General features: G+C 54.0%; 7 protein-coding genes across 7 annotated transcripts; 6 read left to right on the top strand and 1 right to left on the bottom strand.

The window, feature by feature from the left end:
- Positions 1 to 187: 187 nt before the first annotated feature.
- On the top strand, positions 188 to 454 carry CCOS01_10326 (uncharacterized protein; the record flags this gene model as incomplete). Its single annotated transcript, XM_060458482.1, has 1 exon — positions 188 to 454. The coding sequence occupies one exon, from the start codon at positions 188 to 190 to the stop codon at positions 452 to 454; it is 267 nt and encodes an 88-aa protein (XP_060311647.1).
- Positions 455 to 5995: 5541 nt separating this feature from the next.
- Positions 5996 to 6184, top strand: CCOS01_10327 (uncharacterized protein; the record flags this gene model as incomplete). Its single annotated transcript, XM_060458483.1, has 1 exon — positions 5996 to 6184. One exon carries the CDS (start codon positions 5996 to 5998, stop codon positions 6182 to 6184), a length of 189 nt encoding a protein of 62 aa, XP_060311648.1.
- Positions 6185 to 7327: 1143 nt separating this feature from the next.
- On the top strand, positions 7328 to 9783 carry CCOS01_10328 (uncharacterized protein; the record flags this gene model as incomplete). The annotated part of the gene is made up of 3 exons (XM_060458484.1): positions 7328 to 7372; positions 7506 to 7689; positions 7820 to 9783. The coding sequence occupies 3 exons, from the start codon at positions 7328 to 7330 to the stop codon at positions 9781 to 9783; spliced, it is 2193 nt and encodes a 730-aa protein (XP_060311649.1).
- Positions 9784 to 10331: 548 nt separating this feature from the next.
- CCOS01_10329 (uncharacterized protein) lies at positions 10332 to 10691 on the top strand (the record flags this gene model as incomplete). The annotated part of the gene is made up of 2 exons (XM_060458485.1): positions 10332 to 10355; positions 10419 to 10691. The coding sequence occupies 2 exons, from the start codon at positions 10332 to 10334 to the stop codon at positions 10689 to 10691; spliced, it is 297 nt and encodes a 98-aa protein (XP_060311650.1).
- Positions 10692 to 12187: 1496 nt separating this feature from the next.
- Positions 12188 to 12340, top strand: CCOS01_10330 (uncharacterized protein; the record flags this gene model as incomplete). Its single annotated transcript, XM_060458486.1, has 1 exon — positions 12188 to 12340. The coding sequence occupies one exon, from the start codon at positions 12188 to 12190 to the stop codon at positions 12338 to 12340; it is 153 nt and encodes a 50-aa protein (XP_060311651.1).
- A 321-nt stretch (positions 12341 to 12661) lies between these two features.
- Positions 12662 to 13054, top strand: CCOS01_10331 (uncharacterized protein; the record flags this gene model as incomplete). Its single annotated transcript, XM_060458487.1, has 1 exon — positions 12662 to 13054. One exon carries the CDS (start codon positions 12662 to 12664, stop codon positions 13052 to 13054), a length of 393 nt encoding a protein of 130 aa, XP_060311652.1.
- Positions 13055 to 13338: 284 nt separating this feature from the next.
- Positions 13339 to 16470, bottom strand: CCOS01_10332 (uncharacterized protein; the record flags this gene model as incomplete). The annotated part of the gene is made up of 1 exon (XM_060458488.1): positions 13339 to 16470. The coding sequence occupies one exon, from the start codon at positions 16468 to 16470 to the stop codon at positions 13339 to 13341; it is 3132 nt and encodes a 1043-aa protein (XP_060311653.1).
- Positions 16471 to 18360: the final 1890 nt, after the last annotated feature.

The following is an 18360-nucleotide window of genomic DNA, read 5'->3' on the forward strand; positions in this document are numbered from 1 at the left end:
CTCCTTTAGCCGTCGATCCAGTCTTCTCCAAACACCCGAGTCTTTCCAAAGGGGGCAATGGAATGATCCCACGAGGCTTTGAACCTGGTCTATCTGACCAAACGTACGCTATCAAGTACGCATACGTACGAATCATACGCCCCGATACCTAGCCTTGCAATTGCTAGCCCAGCTTCGCTCGCCCGTCATGCTGTCCATCAAACATGGCAACGGCATGACTCCTGGCCCCCTGAAGCCTGAAGGAACCCTCGCCTTGATGATCCCGTCGCCTCCATCTTGGCAACTCGAGTTGGCCCTCTCAGACTTTGACGGTCAGACGAGCCCTATCCGCCTCACTTGCGCTACTCTGCACACTACCGGTGTCAGTCGTCGCCTTACCGTCACGAATTACCATCTTCGTCGTCACCCTAGTCCTGGCGACCAACCCAGGGGCGCCTCGAGCCAAGCTTTGTGAGGGGGTCATTGTAGCCACCTTCTTTGCCGCCTATCGTTCAATATCTCTTCAACTCAACTTGAAGAGAGTCGCCGACTGTGTCTTCTGCAGGAGCAACTCGCCAGATCAATTCCTGTAACACCCGCCGCTGGCCGCTACATGCGTGCCTGTGCAGTGTTAGGTTGTGTGACTTGCCTCACGAATGCACACATCGCTCCCCGGACCTCAGGACCGGGACGTCCTCACTTTTGTGATGCTAGTTTTCAGTGCCAATGGCATGGATGGGGGCCGTGACTGCACCCAACACAGTATGGGCAAATGGCTGCCCGCTCCACTTCCGGAACGGTGGCTCTCGAGATGTCGTCTGGCCGACTGTCGGGCTGGGAACACAAACCCCATGGACCCAAGTAAGCCAAGCAAGCACCAACGACAACCGAAAGAATTGCAACCAAGGCCAGGCACTTGTTATTTCGAGCCTGTAGACAGCGGCCGTGTGCCATTTTCTCGCGTCGCCTGCGAATGCAGCCATCTGCTCGTTCGTCGGTACTCGCTCTGAGCTCGTACTTTGCTACACCAACGTGTTCGAAAAGACATCGATTTGTATCTTTGCCATGTTGGGCCGAGTCTAGCGAGGACGCCGCGGCGGGAAGCCACCAACCTTTCCAAAACCACCCACGTTGGATATAAGACCGCAACCGTTCCCAGGCTATCGTCGACGTTGAGCCATCTCATCGCCTGCCCACTGCGAGCCAACCATTCGACACTAATCGCGGTCACTGGAATCTCTATTTGCTGGAGCCCAACCCGTCCTGATTTCATCACCAACTGGTATCGGTCGTCATCGTCAACAACTCCCACACCCCCCTGCTGGCTGTCATCGACCCATCGCATTTCACTTTGCGGCATCGCCCGCCTTTCCCATCTCACCCCAAGCTACCGCCCGTCAATTGGAATTAGGCGCAGTCGTCTTAGACACGAGTCTCACGCTTGTTGACTCTCCGACAACCACTAGGAACGAACCAACAGCGGCAAGTCCACCAAGCCAGCCCACTAGGCACCTCGTGAAGAAGGCCCATCCAACGGGGAGGGGAATTGGGTTGTGAACAGTAAGTCTGTGCCTGACATGACAGCGAGACACGGGCGCTACGGAAAGAAGTTGAGTTGACGTGCGGAGGCGGGCAGATAGCCAGACACAGATCCGTCTATTCCCGTACAAGACGGCCGCCAATTCACAGGCCCACGCCGCCACGCCACGCCAGGCCTTGCCAATTCTGTGTCGTGAGTCTTGAACTCTCTTTTCTGGACCCCTTCCACGTTCCCCCGGCTGAGCCAGCCATCTTTGATTGCGCTGCTCTACCCAAGCAATAAAATGGCCGGTCATGGCGCCAACCCGTCCCGCTCTCCGGCGTCAAGGCTTACACGGGAGACTGCCATGGCTTTTCGAGTCCTGGGAAACACACACAGTGCTGGCTCGTAGTCCGAGACGGATCACAACAAGATGGGTGAGTTTTGGGTTTCGATTCGCCCAGATTTGAACCTCATCAGCGTCGACCGACAGAGTGGCCTCGGCAGTACAGCTCGCTAGATGATCTCCTCGGTGACAGCTCTGGTCGAAACCCCCAAACATTTCCCTCCACACGCACGCACACACGCACACATACTCACGCACTTGGGTCCTTGTGGAGGCATATCGACCAGGGCGTTCGTTCAGCTGCGCTGGGGGGCCCTGCTCGGGCAGAAATGACGGGGATTTGATCTCAGTCAACTGCCCGGGTCTACAAAGCCGCCTAGCTTTATTGGACCATCCGACAGGCGTCGTCGCCTGGCTTGCTTCCCGCCGTCGATCATCCCGTCTCTAGCCTCTAGTGCAGCATTGCTGCCTCCTCCTGGCTGCAAGGGGGTGTAGTGCGGTAGTCAAGTAGTGTATGCGTAGGGAACATGGAGGGGAGCCCGAGTGTCAACACACCACTGAAGGCAGAGAAACCCCGGCTTGGCCCTGCAAACATGCTTGGCTGGGCTGCGATGGGCTGTAGTGGGAGAAGATCAAGAAGCCAAGGTTGAAGCAAGAGGTTGAGATGGCAGCAACACGGCGCCGCCTCTACCTCTTTCGATGCCTTGTGCATCTGCGCATCGCCAACCAATTCTTGACATGATCAGTGTCGTCAAGTCTCCAGCACACGCTCCCCTCATTTTCAAACAACGACTTGACCCGACAGTCCTCTCTGTCACCGCTGAGGTTACAATCACGCTATTCTCCAGCGGGAGGATGAATCCACTGATCGCCCCCGGGGCCGAGTGCTTCACCTGCACTATTAGCAATTGGGCTGACCAATTAGTGGTGACAGGAAACATCGAGAAAGAAACGAGCAGGGCAGGGCAGCAAATGCCAGGGGCAGGGCAGGAAAGCTCCGAGATTCAAACCCCCCCCCCCCTCCCCCAGTGAGGCACAGAAACTCCACGGCGTCTTCTTGACGCTCGTGTACAGGCAACAGGCAGAGGCAGACCTCAGCTCAGAGGAGAGGCAGTGTCGTAAGTGTACCTACCTACCCACACGGCAACAGAGAAGAGCGCAAGCCTTGCTTGAACCACCATCTTCACCAGCACCCTTGATTAGTTCTTGATTGTCTAATACAGACTACCGGTTGAGAGTATCACGCGTTATTGATCGACCCTCTGAGACCAAGGCGAAGGAAGAAATAAGCATATTCAGGGGGGTGCAAAGCAATTCTGTCCGGGTTTCTTCACATTACCGAGTACCTCACCGTTTATCGCGATTTTTTTTTTTTGACAGCACTCCCAGTCGGGACAATTTGCGCCCACTCCGCAGCGGCATCAGAGATCGTCATTTGGCAGATGCGCCCCGGAAGCCCGAGCAGCCGAAGCGACACCGACGAGTAATTTGACCCCCAACGACCTTTTTTCGGTCGAGGCGAAGCAGTACCGTACCAGTAGTATACCTGCTGTACGGATACGGATACCTAGGAGTATTATACCTTGCTGGGCTCAAGATCTCCATAGATCTCCGTCGGCTTTCATCTCGGCCGCGGACGACACCGACCAAACCCAACGCTCCCAGGCCCTGCTGTTGGCTGTTGTACGCTCGACCGGCGCAGACATTGGCACATTGGATTTCAGCCTCCAGAAAGCACGCTGATCGTACGCTATCTACGGATATACTTAGCTAGAGGTGGGCAGGCCGCAGACCAGATACCTATCTCAAAGACGATCGTGAGAGACATCAGGTCTAAGCCGGTCCGGTCCCTGGATCTCACTCTGAGTTTTGAATCAGATGTAAGTCTCATCTCTCTATAGCCAGGTTTGCTGCATCCCTCCATGCGGATCTCCCGATCTCCTCCATTTTTTTCCCACACCTGATCTTCCACCGGCTCCCGTGCCTTTCCTTGGTAGGTGTCCATGATGATGGTGCCATGTTAGCAAAATGTGCCCTCTTTCAGCTACGCTATCTGTGGCATGGGCTCACCAACCTTGCTTCATGCACTTCTGAGTTCTCGCACACACACACACACACTCTCTCTCACTGTACGGAGGACTGCCACTCTCATAGGTATCTTCTCCTCTCGTCTGGCCCCCCCTCATGTCCTCCCAAATGCCTCCCCCCCGTTTTCAAAAGGCACGAGCACACAGGGTTTGTATTGGATGACGGGTTGGTTTAGCCTGGGGTCTCCCTCGTGTACATTCGCACTTGTACATTGCCTGACAGGTCTTATGCAAGGTCTCCGGTGGTTGAGGGGGTGCGGACGGACGCATGCAAGGGCTCAGCCGGTCGGTAGTATCCCAAGCCAGATCCAGTGACACTGGAGCGTGCCGCTTGTATCCCGATTGCACACACTATTACCGCACCCCTCCATGCCGTTAGATGAGCCCCGGTCCATCCTAACCCTGGCCACATGCCACAGTCGGTCTATAGCCATTCCTCTCGTTCATCCCAACCCTTCCGCTCATTGGGTTTGCTGCAGCTGCTCACAGGAGCTATGGCCAATCACAGTACGCTAATCCGTGGTTCGCAGACATCAAATCCCATCTACGGTTGATCGACACACGCCTCAAGCCTCTCTCACACTCTCACTCTCACTCTCTTCTACGATACCCCCCTCCCGCAGTCTGTCTCTCACTCACGCCTTCACGCACTCACTCACACACACACACTCACACACACTCTTTTCTTTCTCGCTTCCTCTCTTTTCAGTACCTCTATTGTCCGAACGCAAAAGTCAATCTGAAGCTTCTCCCGCCCTAATAAGCGTGCATCTTTCCAATATCGCGAGCAGCAAGTGACAAGCGGTGATCGCCTCACTGCTTATATGTTTCCCGCCAAGCCTACTAACACCGCAAAACCTCTCTGCGGATAGAAACACCTGTTCTTGCGAGTCTTTTGGTTGTGCTGTACATCATCTGTACGTAAGGTACCTTACTTACCTAGCAATCCCCTGGTACTGCCTCTCCTGCGCTGCCGCTCATCACGGTCGATCTTGACGAGTAAGTCCCCTCCATAATTCCTTTTTCCTGTCCTCAATCTCAGTCTTTCTCTCTTTTTCTGCCCTCTTCTTACCCATCTATGGATCCAGGCCCCTCGCCCTGAGCTTCCCGATGTTCCCTGTCATTTGTCATTCCCCTTCTTCTTCCTGCAACGGCCGTTTCCTTCTTTCCCTCTTACGAACGGTCTCTCCCCTTCAGTCTCCCTGCATGAGAGACCTTTCGCTCTTCTTTTGCTTCTCACTTTTGACACTACAGCCCCGTGTCTTGCCTTTGGGCTACAAGTTGGTTAAGCTACCACGCTACCTATCCACGGTGTCTGGGTAGCAAGAAAAGGGCAGTTCATTCACCAACTTGAGCGACAGCCTTATTCCCTTGCCACACCCCAAATTCTCTATGAAGCAAGTCTCTCCTCCCAACTGCATGCCAACTCTTGCCAGCTGAAGCGGTTCCTATACATCATCATCACCATCCACGAATACCTACAGCCACTCAAACACGCGCAACACCCTTCCTCAATGAACAACTGACTCCTGCTCCCCACCCTTTTCTCCTTGCCAGTCCTCTACAAGAATCCATAACCGCGTTCAGGTTGCTTCCTGTACGGATACCTAGGTACCCTTACCATACACACCCCCCTCCCCTCATCCCCACAAATGCCACCCGGTCTTGAGTCCCTCCTTGCCCGCTTCTTCCTCCTCCGCCAAAAGCTACTCGTGGACCAGATTATCTCCACTGGCTAGGGAAGGACGCAGAGCCCTCTTCCAAAAGAAACGACGAGGGGTACTACTGTAAGGGAGGGTAGTCGGGATCCCCAAGACGGAGCTATTGGTACGTGAGCTTCCTGTTAGTGCGGCAAGCAGACCAAAAGCAATATCCATCTTCCCAAGGTCCCTGTTCCCTCCCGTGTGGATCTGTCCGGCCGAACCTCTCTGTCGCCGCAGACTCGTCGTCGTCGTCGTCGTCTTCCCTTCAACACTCATAACACACGTACCGTACCTGGCCTGCAGGGAGACAGACTGGCTTTGCTATCTCTCTCTCCATCAGACAGACCTGGGTATGCGAGAAATGCAACACCACTGCCCCGTACCTCGTCAACATTCCTCATCTACCTCCTTCACCCCCGCAACAAAATCAGCGACAGAGTCTGACTTTCTGAGTCCCAGTCTCGTCTCTCCCTCTTACTCCCCATCTCCTACTCTCTTTCTAGTTTCCCCATTTCTGTCTTCGCCTACCCCGTTCATGCCCGGTGAGTAACCTCACAACCGATATTCGGGCACTTCTGGCTTGGTGGACCTCGCTCGCAAACCTGCTGCTCTTCTCGCCGAAGAAACGCACGAGTGCTGCAGCATCTTTGAGCTTGTTTCCCTCAAAGGACGCCTGTTTCTAACTCTCTTGTTCTCACGAACAGGTTCGCCATCAGCCTACAGGACCAACGAACGAAGCACGGTTCAGCTCCACGCCTCTGGCATAGTGAACGGATTCAGTCTGTTTGTCAACAACCTCTAGCCCTGATTGGACACAACACTGGCGAACACCCCGACCTAGACGGTTGAGTACGTGATCCCTTCCTCTGCCTGCAAGCTGTTGCATGGCCACGAACTCCAGCAAGAAGCCGTTATGCCGCTCGCTGCATCTTGCCGTCCCCAGCCAGCAGTTCTTGCGAAGGAGCATCAATGCTCCACCTTTGGAGCATTCAGGCTGACTTGCGTGCCAATGAACAGTCCCAGCACGGCATCTTTCAGTCGGTTACCAGCGCGTTGGAATTCTTGGGTCGTCCCGAAACTTGATCTCAGATTTCGGTTTGCCAGCGCCACGGCGACCAATGACAGGTGCATCGGTCTGAGTTCACTTCGCGCAACATCTGCCCTCAAAGAGCTGAGCTTGGTTTAAGATTGCCGCTCCTGGGTATCTTCTCAGCCTTCCCGCTTTCTCCATTTCTCCAACTTGCTTCGCTCTTCTCAACCTGGTATCATCACCCGGCCCGACCTCTACAGCTCGCTCCTCGATTCCAGTCGCGTCGAACCTCCACAATAATCACAGCAGCCGATCTTCTCAAATTCCTAGCGCCACCAGCCAGCTCGGATACGCCATCCACATATCTGAGTACGGTGTCTCAAACCAATCCTGCCGGGAGAATATCCTGAGACTGACGTTCCTCTACTAGGAATTCTCCCTTCCCTCGCACTTGTCCTTGCCCTGTTCAACAAAACTCGCCCGGACTCTAATCACAGCAATCTCAAGACATATCTCTCCCTTCCTCCCTTTGTCCCTCGACGGTCCCACAAGGCCATAGTCTCTTTTCCTGTCGTTGCAACACTGCTCCCGAAACAGTGGTTTGCATTTTCCCGACACCAGATCACGCATCCTTTCCCAAGTGCACCCTCTTCTACAGCTTGAATGTCTGCTGCGAAGTTTGAGTGTGCTTCCTACAAGCATTTCGAGGTGAGTCAAAACTTCCCATCTCAACGTGGAGTTGAGCCACCCCCGAGACGTTGTTGGCCGCATCACTCGACAACGCCTCGTGCTATCTTGAAGAGCGCGGTAAGGCTGACGAGGGGTACCTCACCGAGAACAGCCCGACTTCCACCCGCAAAGGCCAATAATCATCGGCGAGGAAGGCCTTGACTCGCCAGAAACGGTGACTCTCAAGTACGAAGAGGCAGTCGCAAGGGCCAACGGAGACCTTCGGGGCGACTCCCCGCCGGGCGGTCTCCTCCCCATGTCCCACTACGGGAAGCAACAGCCAGGCCCAATCCACGGTACGTTTTTTTTTCTCTGTAGTAAAGGCGAGCTTGATGGACTTTGTGTGATCTTTTCGGTTCCCATGAGCGTTTTGGCTCAATACACCCAGTTGGAGTGCTATGGCTAACACGAACGTGTGTCTTGCAGGGTATGATTCGTCCCGTGGGTATCAGGATGCCGGGTATCAGCAATATGGAGCGCAAGCCTACCCTGCGCAGCACGGCGGTGCAGGCCAGCTCACCGCAGCCCAGATGAACCAGGAAGCTTTTGCCGCCAACAGTGCGGTGGGCTCGTACATGTCTGTCAGTGTAGGTCCATCGGTGGTATCATGTCAACCAAGTTCTGGAATGGCGGGCACCAAAGTGCAGGTCAAGATCAACTCGCCATACGATCTCCTCACCGTGGCGCCTTTCTACTCCCTCGTTTTCGGCGTGAACAAGGTGCAGGCACAACCCACCAAAGAATCCCAGGACAGCAACGGCTACATGTTCGTTGTCTCGGCCGATGCACCGTCATTTGTGGTCACCAGCTGTGCCAACGAAAACGTGCCAGTTTTGGTCCTGATTGAAACAGAGAACGGCGAAGAAGTGTTCAAGGCGGCAGCGGGTCAATTTGTATATCACGAAGCAGGCCCAGGTGCTAGATCAGACGACATCACGAGGAAGATGTCAAAGTCACCTGAACAGCAACATCAGTCCCCCAGGTCAGCAAGCACTCAGCTCGGCAACGAAGCCAGTACAAATACGTACGACTTTGCAACAGCTCCGCAACAGCCTGCCCAGTCTCCCTATGGAAACTCATTCTCGCAAGACAACAACAATACCAACATGCTCAGTGCTTACCGAACCAACTCCTTCCCGGAGCAGCATTACGCCCGAGCAGTGCCCCCGCCGTTGCGGCCGCCGATGGCCGGATGGCAGGCATACGGACGAACGCCCGGCCCCCCCATCACGCACACGCAGATCTCGCGTCCTAGCTTGACGCCGCTACCGATGCCATCTGCCACGATGCCTCTGCTTGTCAGGACCAGCTCGATCCCAAGCTCTCCGGGAGGCGGACAGCAGTCTGGTTACAACCACTGGGGATCTTATTCCAACAAGGCTCAACTAAAGATTGTTGGCAAGCTCGATACCATGTCTACCGAATGGTCTCCCGAGGAGTGGTCTAACCGAAGACGCATCGTCATGTTCAGCAAGAAACAGACAGGACCGACGCTCACGGCAACCTTCCGACCCGTCAATGTCAATGAGAGACCACCCAACAGTATTTGCATCAGCTGCATCTGGTGGGCAGAGAAGAACGAGTGTTACGTCACGTCTGTGGACACTATCTACCTCTTGGAACAGCTTGTCGTTGCTCCAGCCAGGTTCACTGTGGAGGAGAAGAACCGCATCCGCCGCAACCTCGAGGGCTTCAGGCCTTTGACGGTCAGCAAGGCCAAGGCCGACTCGGAGGAATTCTTCAAGATCATCATGGGATTCCCGAACCCGAAGCCGAGGAACATTGAGAAGGACGTCAAAGTTTTCCCGTGGAAGATTTTGGAATCGGCGCTGAAGAAGATCATTGGCAAATACAGCGCTAGCCCCTCATCGACTCTTCCAGCCTCGCACCTCTTGACGCCCACACCGGTCAACGCGTATCCCCCACCGCTCCCGACGCCGCCAGCCCCAACTGTTGCATCAGACCATGTCAGTGCCTATGGCGTTCCATCGCAAGTCCACCACCACGAAGGGTTGACCTCACCGCGGTCGATCACCGGCAGCACGCATAGCTGGCCTGCGTATTCCACAGGACCACCGCGCAACCTTTCTCCCGCACTCACATCAGTGTCGCCGCGGCAATCTGGACTACGTCTCGCTGCACCTCTACCAGCTGTCAGCAGCTATGATAGTCGGTCGATGACGAGCCATTCATACGGCGGCGGGCTCCAGACACCGCTGGGAAACCAGCATACACCGCCTTCAGCCCCTGGACGGTGGGATCCTACGATACCAGCGATGCATGCACCAACTACCTATGCAGAGCAGTACCAGTCCATGACTGCGCACCACACCCCAAGTCACCAAGTATACGGTGGTGGCGGATACGGGGACGGGGCGCAACGGGCTTGACGCCGCGGAGGCGCCTAGGTGGGAGCGAGGGTGCCTGACAGGCGGCGGGCCAGGTGAGCGACGACGACCTGGCCGAGGGGGCAAGGTGCTTCGCGTCTGGTGAGGCACAAGCGTGATGTCCCGGAAGCAACACAACAAGTCTGGTCAAGACTTGATGGAGTGAGTCACTACTTTGGGACCAGGGTCGAGGGGTACGGGAGGGGCTTGGAGACACAGGGCAACCGCGTGAGCGAAACACGGGAACAAGAGCAGGGCTGGACAAAGGGAAGGGAAGCATCAAGAGATGTCGTCGGAGAGCAAGTCGTACGTCGTTGACTTGATTGGGAATGGCCAGGCTGCGGCTTTGGACAGGCTGCACGAGGAAGATGGAGGTGTGGTGTAGGGGTCCACGGGTTTATTCCCCCCCCGGTCACACACTTGCATCTGTCCGTCGCACTCCTCGTCTTGGTCCCGGGTTGACTGTCACTGGGCGTAGTGCGGTGCTAGAGCTTGAGGATGAGCATGAGCATGAGCATCTACACTACTACCGAATAGGACTTTTGGTGTGGATGGGTGGAGACCCTGGAGGTGCTGTCAGCTGCTGTGGCGCAGACCAATGGAGGCTTCCGGAATCGAATCCACTTTTCCCGATTTAGATGGAGTCGGCGAATCACCTCTGCCCCGCTCAGCGACCGGCACCGCCAGCTCCACTCCCCGGCATCGACCTTGGGGATTACGAGCCACTTTTCCTCCGACGCACCATCCTCAACCCTCCCTCTCTCTCCCCCCTCCTTCGCCATCTCAGCTGGGAGCCTATCACCCCGTCTCTCTCTCTCAGTCTGCCTCTATGTATGCTCTGGGAGGCGGGGAAGCTTTCGATGTTTCCCTCTTTTTCGACAGCTTTCAGTATGGATGAACCCCTCCTCTAGACCTTCACCGCATTGTCACGACGTGCAAACAGTGCAGGGGCAAGCGGCGCCTACTTTGCCTCTCTGGTCACATTTTTGTCTATCATCCATGACGGGACGATTCTAGACCACCTATCATCGCCGCGTTTGTCCGCCTGCACTTCGATAACGGATCCGAGCCTCGACCATCAACGTCGCCAATCAGTAGCTCTTTTCTTGGTGCATGATGGGTTGGGGGTGTATCTGGTGATCGTCTCTTGGAGGGGTCGCCTGTATCCGTCCGGCCTGCATGACGTACATCATCTGCGTCAAGGAGCTACCGAACGACACCGCGCCTTATCCGCCTGCTCCAAAATGCTAGACGCTACTCTGTCTTCTCCAGACCCGTCTTTCCACCGGCTCGTCTTCGACCACTCGCTTGCCTTCCCGCCGGGCCTCTTCGGTCGTGCATTGGCGTTCCCGTGTTCCATACATGGGTTTCAAGGGCTCACCCGAGCCATTCACATGGCCTCCAAGTCTAAGCAAGCGCCCCTAAATCAACGACCAAGAACGAGCCGGCTCATCTGTCACGAAAAAGACAAGGAAGCATATTCCTGGCCAGGATATCTGTTTCCCGGGCAAAGATCAGTAGCAGCCCCCATCGTCACAGCATTCATGACATGCCTTGGCTCTCGACTCGCTTCGCAAACGCGGGTGGCGCGGCTGAGTTTATTTCCACGCAGCCCGTCCGACCCTCCACTGCGCACTTTCGCTACTGACCCCAAGATCGGCAAAGACGGGGGCGCGGACTGATGCAACTCCGACCGCGACGCTGCTAACGACGCGTACTCTCGCGGCCTGGGGCTGGCTCACCACCTTGGCGACGATTTCCCACACCACCAATCTGTCTGCCTCCTTGCCCGAGACACTCTCATACTTGTTTCAGGAAATGACTGCAGTTCGAGCTGCCCACTGCCCACATAGAAAGGATACAACGGTGTTTGTCTACGGCTCGTTTGGTGATAGACTCGGTTGCATTTCGCTCATCTTTCCCCCATAGAGGACCGCCCACTACTACCCCACCAACGACTCGGCATTATAACCAATACGACTTTTCCCGCCTCTTCAAACCCCCTCGGTGTTTTGCTAGCAACATTCACGCGGCCTGCCGGGGCACCTGACGTCGCTTATCTGGACCACGTCTCGGCAATCTCAACCATACACGACAATCACCTCCACATCGCTACAATCACATCACTCGCGCTGCAACGACACTCCTTGCTCTGAACCCTCCCTCACAGAACACAACACAACACAACACAACACCCAACATATCCTATACAACGCTTTCTATCTTTCTCCTTCTCCTTCTCTCTCTCTACCTTCCATACATCTCATATTATCTATGCATTTATCTTTACTGGCGCGAAGGGGAAAGGGGTTGGGATAGAACGGGGGAGAACTTGGACTGGGGCCAGTCAAATCATGTAAGACTTTCTAGAAGACGGTCGAAGAGGAGGAGGGAATTGGAACGGACAATGTGCGGACAGGGCGACGGAGAATACACGGGTTTCACAGGTGTCTTTGGTATGGTACAGACCGGGACAGGTCGGTTCTCGGGGAATCAGGTAACGGGGATACAACATTCTGGTGGGCTGCACATAGCATTATACCCTTCGCTTTGCTTTTGATGGCTTCGGGATCTGGGTTTTCGGTATTGTCACATATGGGATAGTCTCCTGATAATCATAATCGCTTGACATCTTTAAGAAAGTTGGTCCTTACTCCTCGCCGTGTGATGTAGAATGATTCACGGCGCTCGACATGTATGCTGCCCGTCGAGATGTCGCATCTTGACGCGACTGCCTTGGGTACAGTCCATCGCCGGGTTGGCTGCGTGAGCTGGCTGATTCACTACTTCCACCGATCAAAACAAGCGCCTTTGGCCGTGATGAACGTAACCTAACGAGACCACCTCGACTTGTATAAAAGAAGCCGACTATCAACTGGCCATGAAAGTCACCATCGAAACATCCACCACCCAACCAGTGCTATCAAGGCCCTCAGACATTGAAACTAACATCTTCATCAGCATCACAAACTCCAACAAAACCACACCAAAAATGGCAAGCGACTCGAGCGTAAACGCCCTGGTAGGCATCCTTACCTTCTGCATGGTCGTTGCATTCCTATTCTTCTGCTTCCTCCTGTACATGCGCTTCGTCAAGCGGCGCGTCCTCGTGCCCGTCGATCTGGGACCGCGCAGAGGACGGAGTACCACCGCCGTACGGGGCAGCGTTGGCGGTGATTCTGCGGCGGGGACGGGGGAGGATAACAGAGATGTTGGGAACGAGTTGGGCCGGTCTGGTGGTGCGACGACTGAGGGGCCGGCGAGGGTGGTTTGAGGTCCACCGTACTGATGGGATGGGATCGGGATAGTCAAAGTTTGCAACAAAGGCAAGGGCCGTCCGTCACCTGATGATGCACGAGAGGCTTGTCTTGGGAGGGAATTCAATAGATTCAACATGACAATATCAAATAGTAGCAAAATTGAGAGGACGTCAGTCTTGGGCGAAAAACAAATACTCCATCGGTAGTCTACCCCCATGCGCGAGGTAACTCGTAAAACTCAAGATATCCAAAGTTCCCATGGCACGACGCCTTGGATTTCGCCCTCTCTTCCCCTTGTTCAAATTCCAAACCGCATAGCTGCAAATTTACCTTGGCAATAGTAGTACTTCTTGATAGTATCTTCCGTGATGCCCATATTGGCGAATGCCTCTCGAAGCCACCGAAGCTGGTGGTTTCTCAAGTTTGCGTTGGCACCGTGCGGCAAGTGAATCGTGATACTTGCCGCTTCGGGCTCCCCATTCGCTCCAGCCGGTTCCGGCAACGCGGAATGGGGCGTCCAGCTGAACTTCTCGCGAGATCCCTCCTGGGTCTGGCGGGAAAAGTTGAACGCGCTAAAGAGCTCAAACACGTTCCTCTTGACGACGGACCCTTCACCGTGGTTCCAAATACTTTCTATGGTCGACCAAACTGACCTGCTTATCGTGACCTTGTCCGTCTCGTCCCTGTTTTCTGCCTCTCTATCCTCAGGAGTCGACACCACTACGAGCTTGGGTAGACGAGAGTCCCAATGGGAAGGCTCGCAGTGGTCCGGGGGCGCGACGGTCATAATCTCTCCGCAGATCTTCTTGCAATCGTACCAAGGCCGTTTCAGTTCCAAGTCGACTTTGCCAGGAGGTTCGGCAGCGAGATATCGTTGAACACCGGCTGGTCGACAATACCTTGGCGTCGCGGCATTTTTGCTGACTTTGCTCCTCTTACTCCCGTGCCTCACGATACCGCCGCCACCCCTACCACCGCCCGCAGGGCTCGTTTTCTTCTTTGACTTCTTGAACTCCTTCGAACCCTTCGACTCCTTCGACTCCTCTGAGTCGTCCCACTCTAACTCTTTGGTCGACTTTACAAGCCCGTTGCAGAGTTCTTGCCAAAAGCTCTTCACCAACAACTGGGCTAGCAACGAATGCCGGCCGTAGTCTTTGTCTCCATGCGGTTTGTAGACGACCCCGAGCAACCATTGTGTGTATCTCAGCGTCTCCTCTTGCACAAGATCCTCGAATGGCACGTCGTCAAAACCTATGAGAAAGGGGCCTACTGGACTTTCACGGCGCCGCGTGCTGCGACCTTTGGCATCCAGGAGATCTTGTCCGAATGGATGTACAAGTTGCATGTGATGGCAGAGTAGGCCCGTCAAGTGTATAGCTTCATAGTCTCTTGTGACTGTCGTCTGAGCCCCGAGTGCTGTGTGTCGCTCATAAAGCTTCGTGCGCAAGGCCCGGATGAGCTTCGGTAAGCCAATGGTCCCAATGTTGAAGTTGCTCGCAAGTCCGGTGTGGACATTCTTGATTGACCACCAGGTTGGACTATCCAACATTTCGATGTTAGGTTCGTTCATGTCGTTATTGTCAATGTCCATTGCGTCCCCGTGTGTTGCCGACTCGCGGTTCCTTACAGTGAAGTCTATCTTGGTACCGGCATACTGCTTGGGTAGGTCCCAATCATCCTTGACTACTTGCAAATTCGGCCAGCCAGTATCTCGACGAAAGAGATGCCGGGTTGTTTCGCTGGCAAACAAGCCGCCATGGCCGACGACGTGGTTTATTCGACGCTCCACAAACCAACGTGCATGGAAGCCCAAGTCGACCCAGGCCTCCTTCACTTTAGGTTGATCGTCTGGTATTTCTAGACGCTGGGAACCTTCTGAGCACCAAAGGTTAACTCCGCTGGCACGAGCAAGGTTCCACAAGGCATCGATTTTGCTGACCAGGCATTGCCACATTTCGACTTCGTATAGAGCCCACTGAACGACGCGTCTGATGATGTCATTGATCAGACTCTTCTTTGCGTCAATGTCGCGTGCCAAAAAATGAGGAAGTTCGCCCTGGTATGACACCGCCATTGCTGCTTTCTTCGGAACATGGTGGACGGAGGTCTGGGGTTGCTCGGATACGTGTCCGTAGTGCTGCTGAAATTGCTCATCGACGCATTGCTGGAAATAGAATGGATCGAGCCAGAGGCTCCTCAAATGATCTTTTGACCATTGTAGTTGCTGTGTAAACTTTGTCTTGAATTCATCAAGCCATTTCCGGTTGAGAGAGGCTGGTGGCATGTACAACCCATATTCGACTATTCCCTCATTTTCGAAGTAGAAGATCCTTTCTGAACGGTGTGCTTTTGTCCAGGCATCGACTCGGTCATTGTCGACAGCTTCAGCGCCTACTTCTTCCCTTGGTTGGCCGCTTTTGATTGCTATTGCTTTGGTGACACTGTAGAGGATTCGGTAAAGCAGGGCTTGGGTATGGAGGAGATGGATGCCATCGGCCCAGGCAAAGAGGCGACCACTCTTGCGTAGATGTTCAAACATCCAGTCTTGGTCAGGGTCTCTTTGGTCAGTATGGCATATCAGAATGAAGTCGTCCACGATGAAAAAGTAGGGGGCGCTTCGCTTCAGTCCCATCTGTTTGCCCATCTGGACATCATCTGGAGTGAGGATCCCAATGAATCGATTGTCCACAAATTTGGGCAGGAACAACTTGCTAGCTCGACCGAGATGTAGTGCTTCCCAGTCTGCGAATGTAAAGGCGCTGGGGTCGCAATTCATTCGGTTTATGATGAGATGTGCCAGAAGCTTGGGATTGCTGAGATCGGATTGGTTCATCCAGGATAGTAAGAAGGCCCTGTAGGCGCGTTGCGTGTCGTTGGTCGGATCGTCTCTGTAGATGACGTTCTTGAACGAGATTTGAGCGCCTCCAACCTCGCATGCACGAGTTTCGATGTCTTTGAAGAGCCTATAGTATTCCTCCAAGTCGGCACTGTAATTATGCGGAAGCTCTTCGTGTGTGCCAAATGCATTCAATTCGGGATGACTAGTAAGGGCAGCTTTATACGCCCCATTGACAAGTGTTAAGAGCTCGTCGCGTGGCAGGAATGGTTCGTCCTCGAGGAGGTTCGTGATGACTTCCACGTTGACCTTCCCGCGGAGGCGCCTGAATGCTGCGTATGACTTGGAGAGAGCTCGAATCACCTGAAATTCGAATTCCCGAGCGTCTCCTTGGTTTATCAGCTCTGTGGAGACGAACTCATTGGTTGCATCTGATTCCTCAATCGGGCCTCGAAATCCGATATCTCTTAGTTTTTGTTTGGGTTGTTTTTCTTGAGTGCTCCATGGGCCATCTGGCAGCCAGTTGAGAGACGAGTAGACCTTGTCCAGATATTGCTCTGATTCGTCATAGACATCCTGCGATAATTCTTGCATAGCGAATCTAGAAATACGGACAAGACGGGTAAAAGAATCGGAGTGGATGCGTGATGAAAGGCTGATAGAAAGGTGCAGAGATAGCCGGCGTCGTACAGAGTGGCTAGTAGTGAGGATTGAGGATGCCAGTAGCAGCGGAAGACACAAACAATGAAGGGCGAGACATGGCTCAAGTACTCTGTTGATGAGGCAGGTTGAAATAAACGAGTTGCCACGATGGCAGGGCCTGGAGAAAGTTGCTGAAACCACGAGGACAGGGTAAGGCGCTCAGTTTCAATGACATTGTTGGAGAAAGCATGATGAAAGAGACTTCTCTTGTTGGCCGAAACAACAATCCGATGAGCTAACAAAGCAACGAAGGGAGAGGGGAGGATGTGTTGGTGAGTGACAAGGTGATTATTTCTGTCATCTTGACAGATTGACGAGAAGGAGAAGCGGTTTCGAGCTTGATAGAAGTAGGATAATTGTGCTTGGGATCAGTTCCCCTCCACCGGATTCCCGAAAGAATGTTGTAATGGAAGAGCGTCGTAGCTCAGAATTTGAAGAAAAGGAAAGTTGGAAGGGCCTGGTTTAGCCCAATTGGCATACTGGACGGGCGGGGAGCGTAATGTACTTGGAGGGGTAGAAATGTCAAGTTGGGTTGATGGCTTCAGACATCCATACAGCTGTATGAGATGGGATGAAGTGCGATGGAAAACGACAACGGTGGTGAGAATGTGGTTGTGGAGGGGTAGGTAGTCGTGGTAGGTTTTCAGAGAAGTCAAGGCTCGGTTTAGGAAGGCTTGCATCATTGTTCAGACGAAGCATACGATCAGGTACACGCTGCTATGAATCTATGATAGCTACTGTGTGGTTCCTGAGTTAGCCGTCAATAGTGCGGCTGTTGGTGGGCAGCAAGTTCTGGCAAGTCGCTACCTACATGTTGAGGAAAGGTGAAGGTGTCAATCGTGACTGTCAAGGAGATTTTCCGTGGCATTTTGCAGGCCGACGGGTGCCGGATCCGGGAAGGCAAGGGAAGACCATGCTTGATTCAGTTAGAGCTACGGGTCTTCGGATGGACAAGACCCATAGCTGTGCGCACCAACAAGGACTAGCGCCCTGTGTAATGAGTGGCGCTGGGCGCGCAGGAGCCATCTGGCCGGGCCCACCGTCCCACGTCGTATTTCCACGAGAGCAGGAGCTAAGACCCAAGAAGGTCAGGAACGCCAGGGGACCACTGGGAAGGAGGGTCCTTCCTTGTTTCTTTTTGTTTTCCTTCCTCGCCTAAGTCCTGACTTTCTTTGTTTCGTTACTTCCCGTTTTAATATCAATAAAGTACGGAGTACTTACCTACTTACATTTCTTGACCAAGGTACCAGTAAGGTACTACATACAATGAAAGGTCGGTCGTGATAGGCAACTGCGTGGAAGAAGCAAGAACCCCGAAAACGTTCCGGAAAGAACACGTCCACAGGGGATGCCACCATGAATATTGTTGAAATGCATGGGATGCCAACTTGCCCGATGAATGACAGTCAGCTACAGTCTAAGGTACAGTACAGACACAAGTACCTATTCATACACCGGGCAGTTACACGGCCATGCCCAGAATCCAGGGGCAAGGTCAGCTCTGGACGCGCCATTGGGTGGACGTTTGGCCAAGACCAATGGACAAAGGCATCAACCCTCAATACTATCAGCAATCGGCCCAGCCCAGCCCGGGCGCCGCAGTAGCTCGACCACCTCAGCTTGGCGGCAGGTGGGTGGTAATATTGCCTCTTTGCATTCCCCTCCCACCGACGCATCCGCAGCTACGTCTACTTGTACATACAGTACAGCCCGGTGAGATAATCCTCTCCAGATCAAGGTACCTACCTTACTTGGACGAGCTGAAGATGACCCTTATCGCGC

Source organism: Colletotrichum costaricense, assembly GCF_030867565.1.
Source record: "Colletotrichum costaricense strain IMI 309622 chromosome Unknown Scaffold_10.1, whole genome shotgun sequence".
In the NCBI taxonomy this organism is placed as follows: domain Eukaryota; kingdom Fungi; phylum Ascomycota; class Sordariomycetes; order Glomerellales; family Glomerellaceae; genus Colletotrichum; species Colletotrichum costaricense.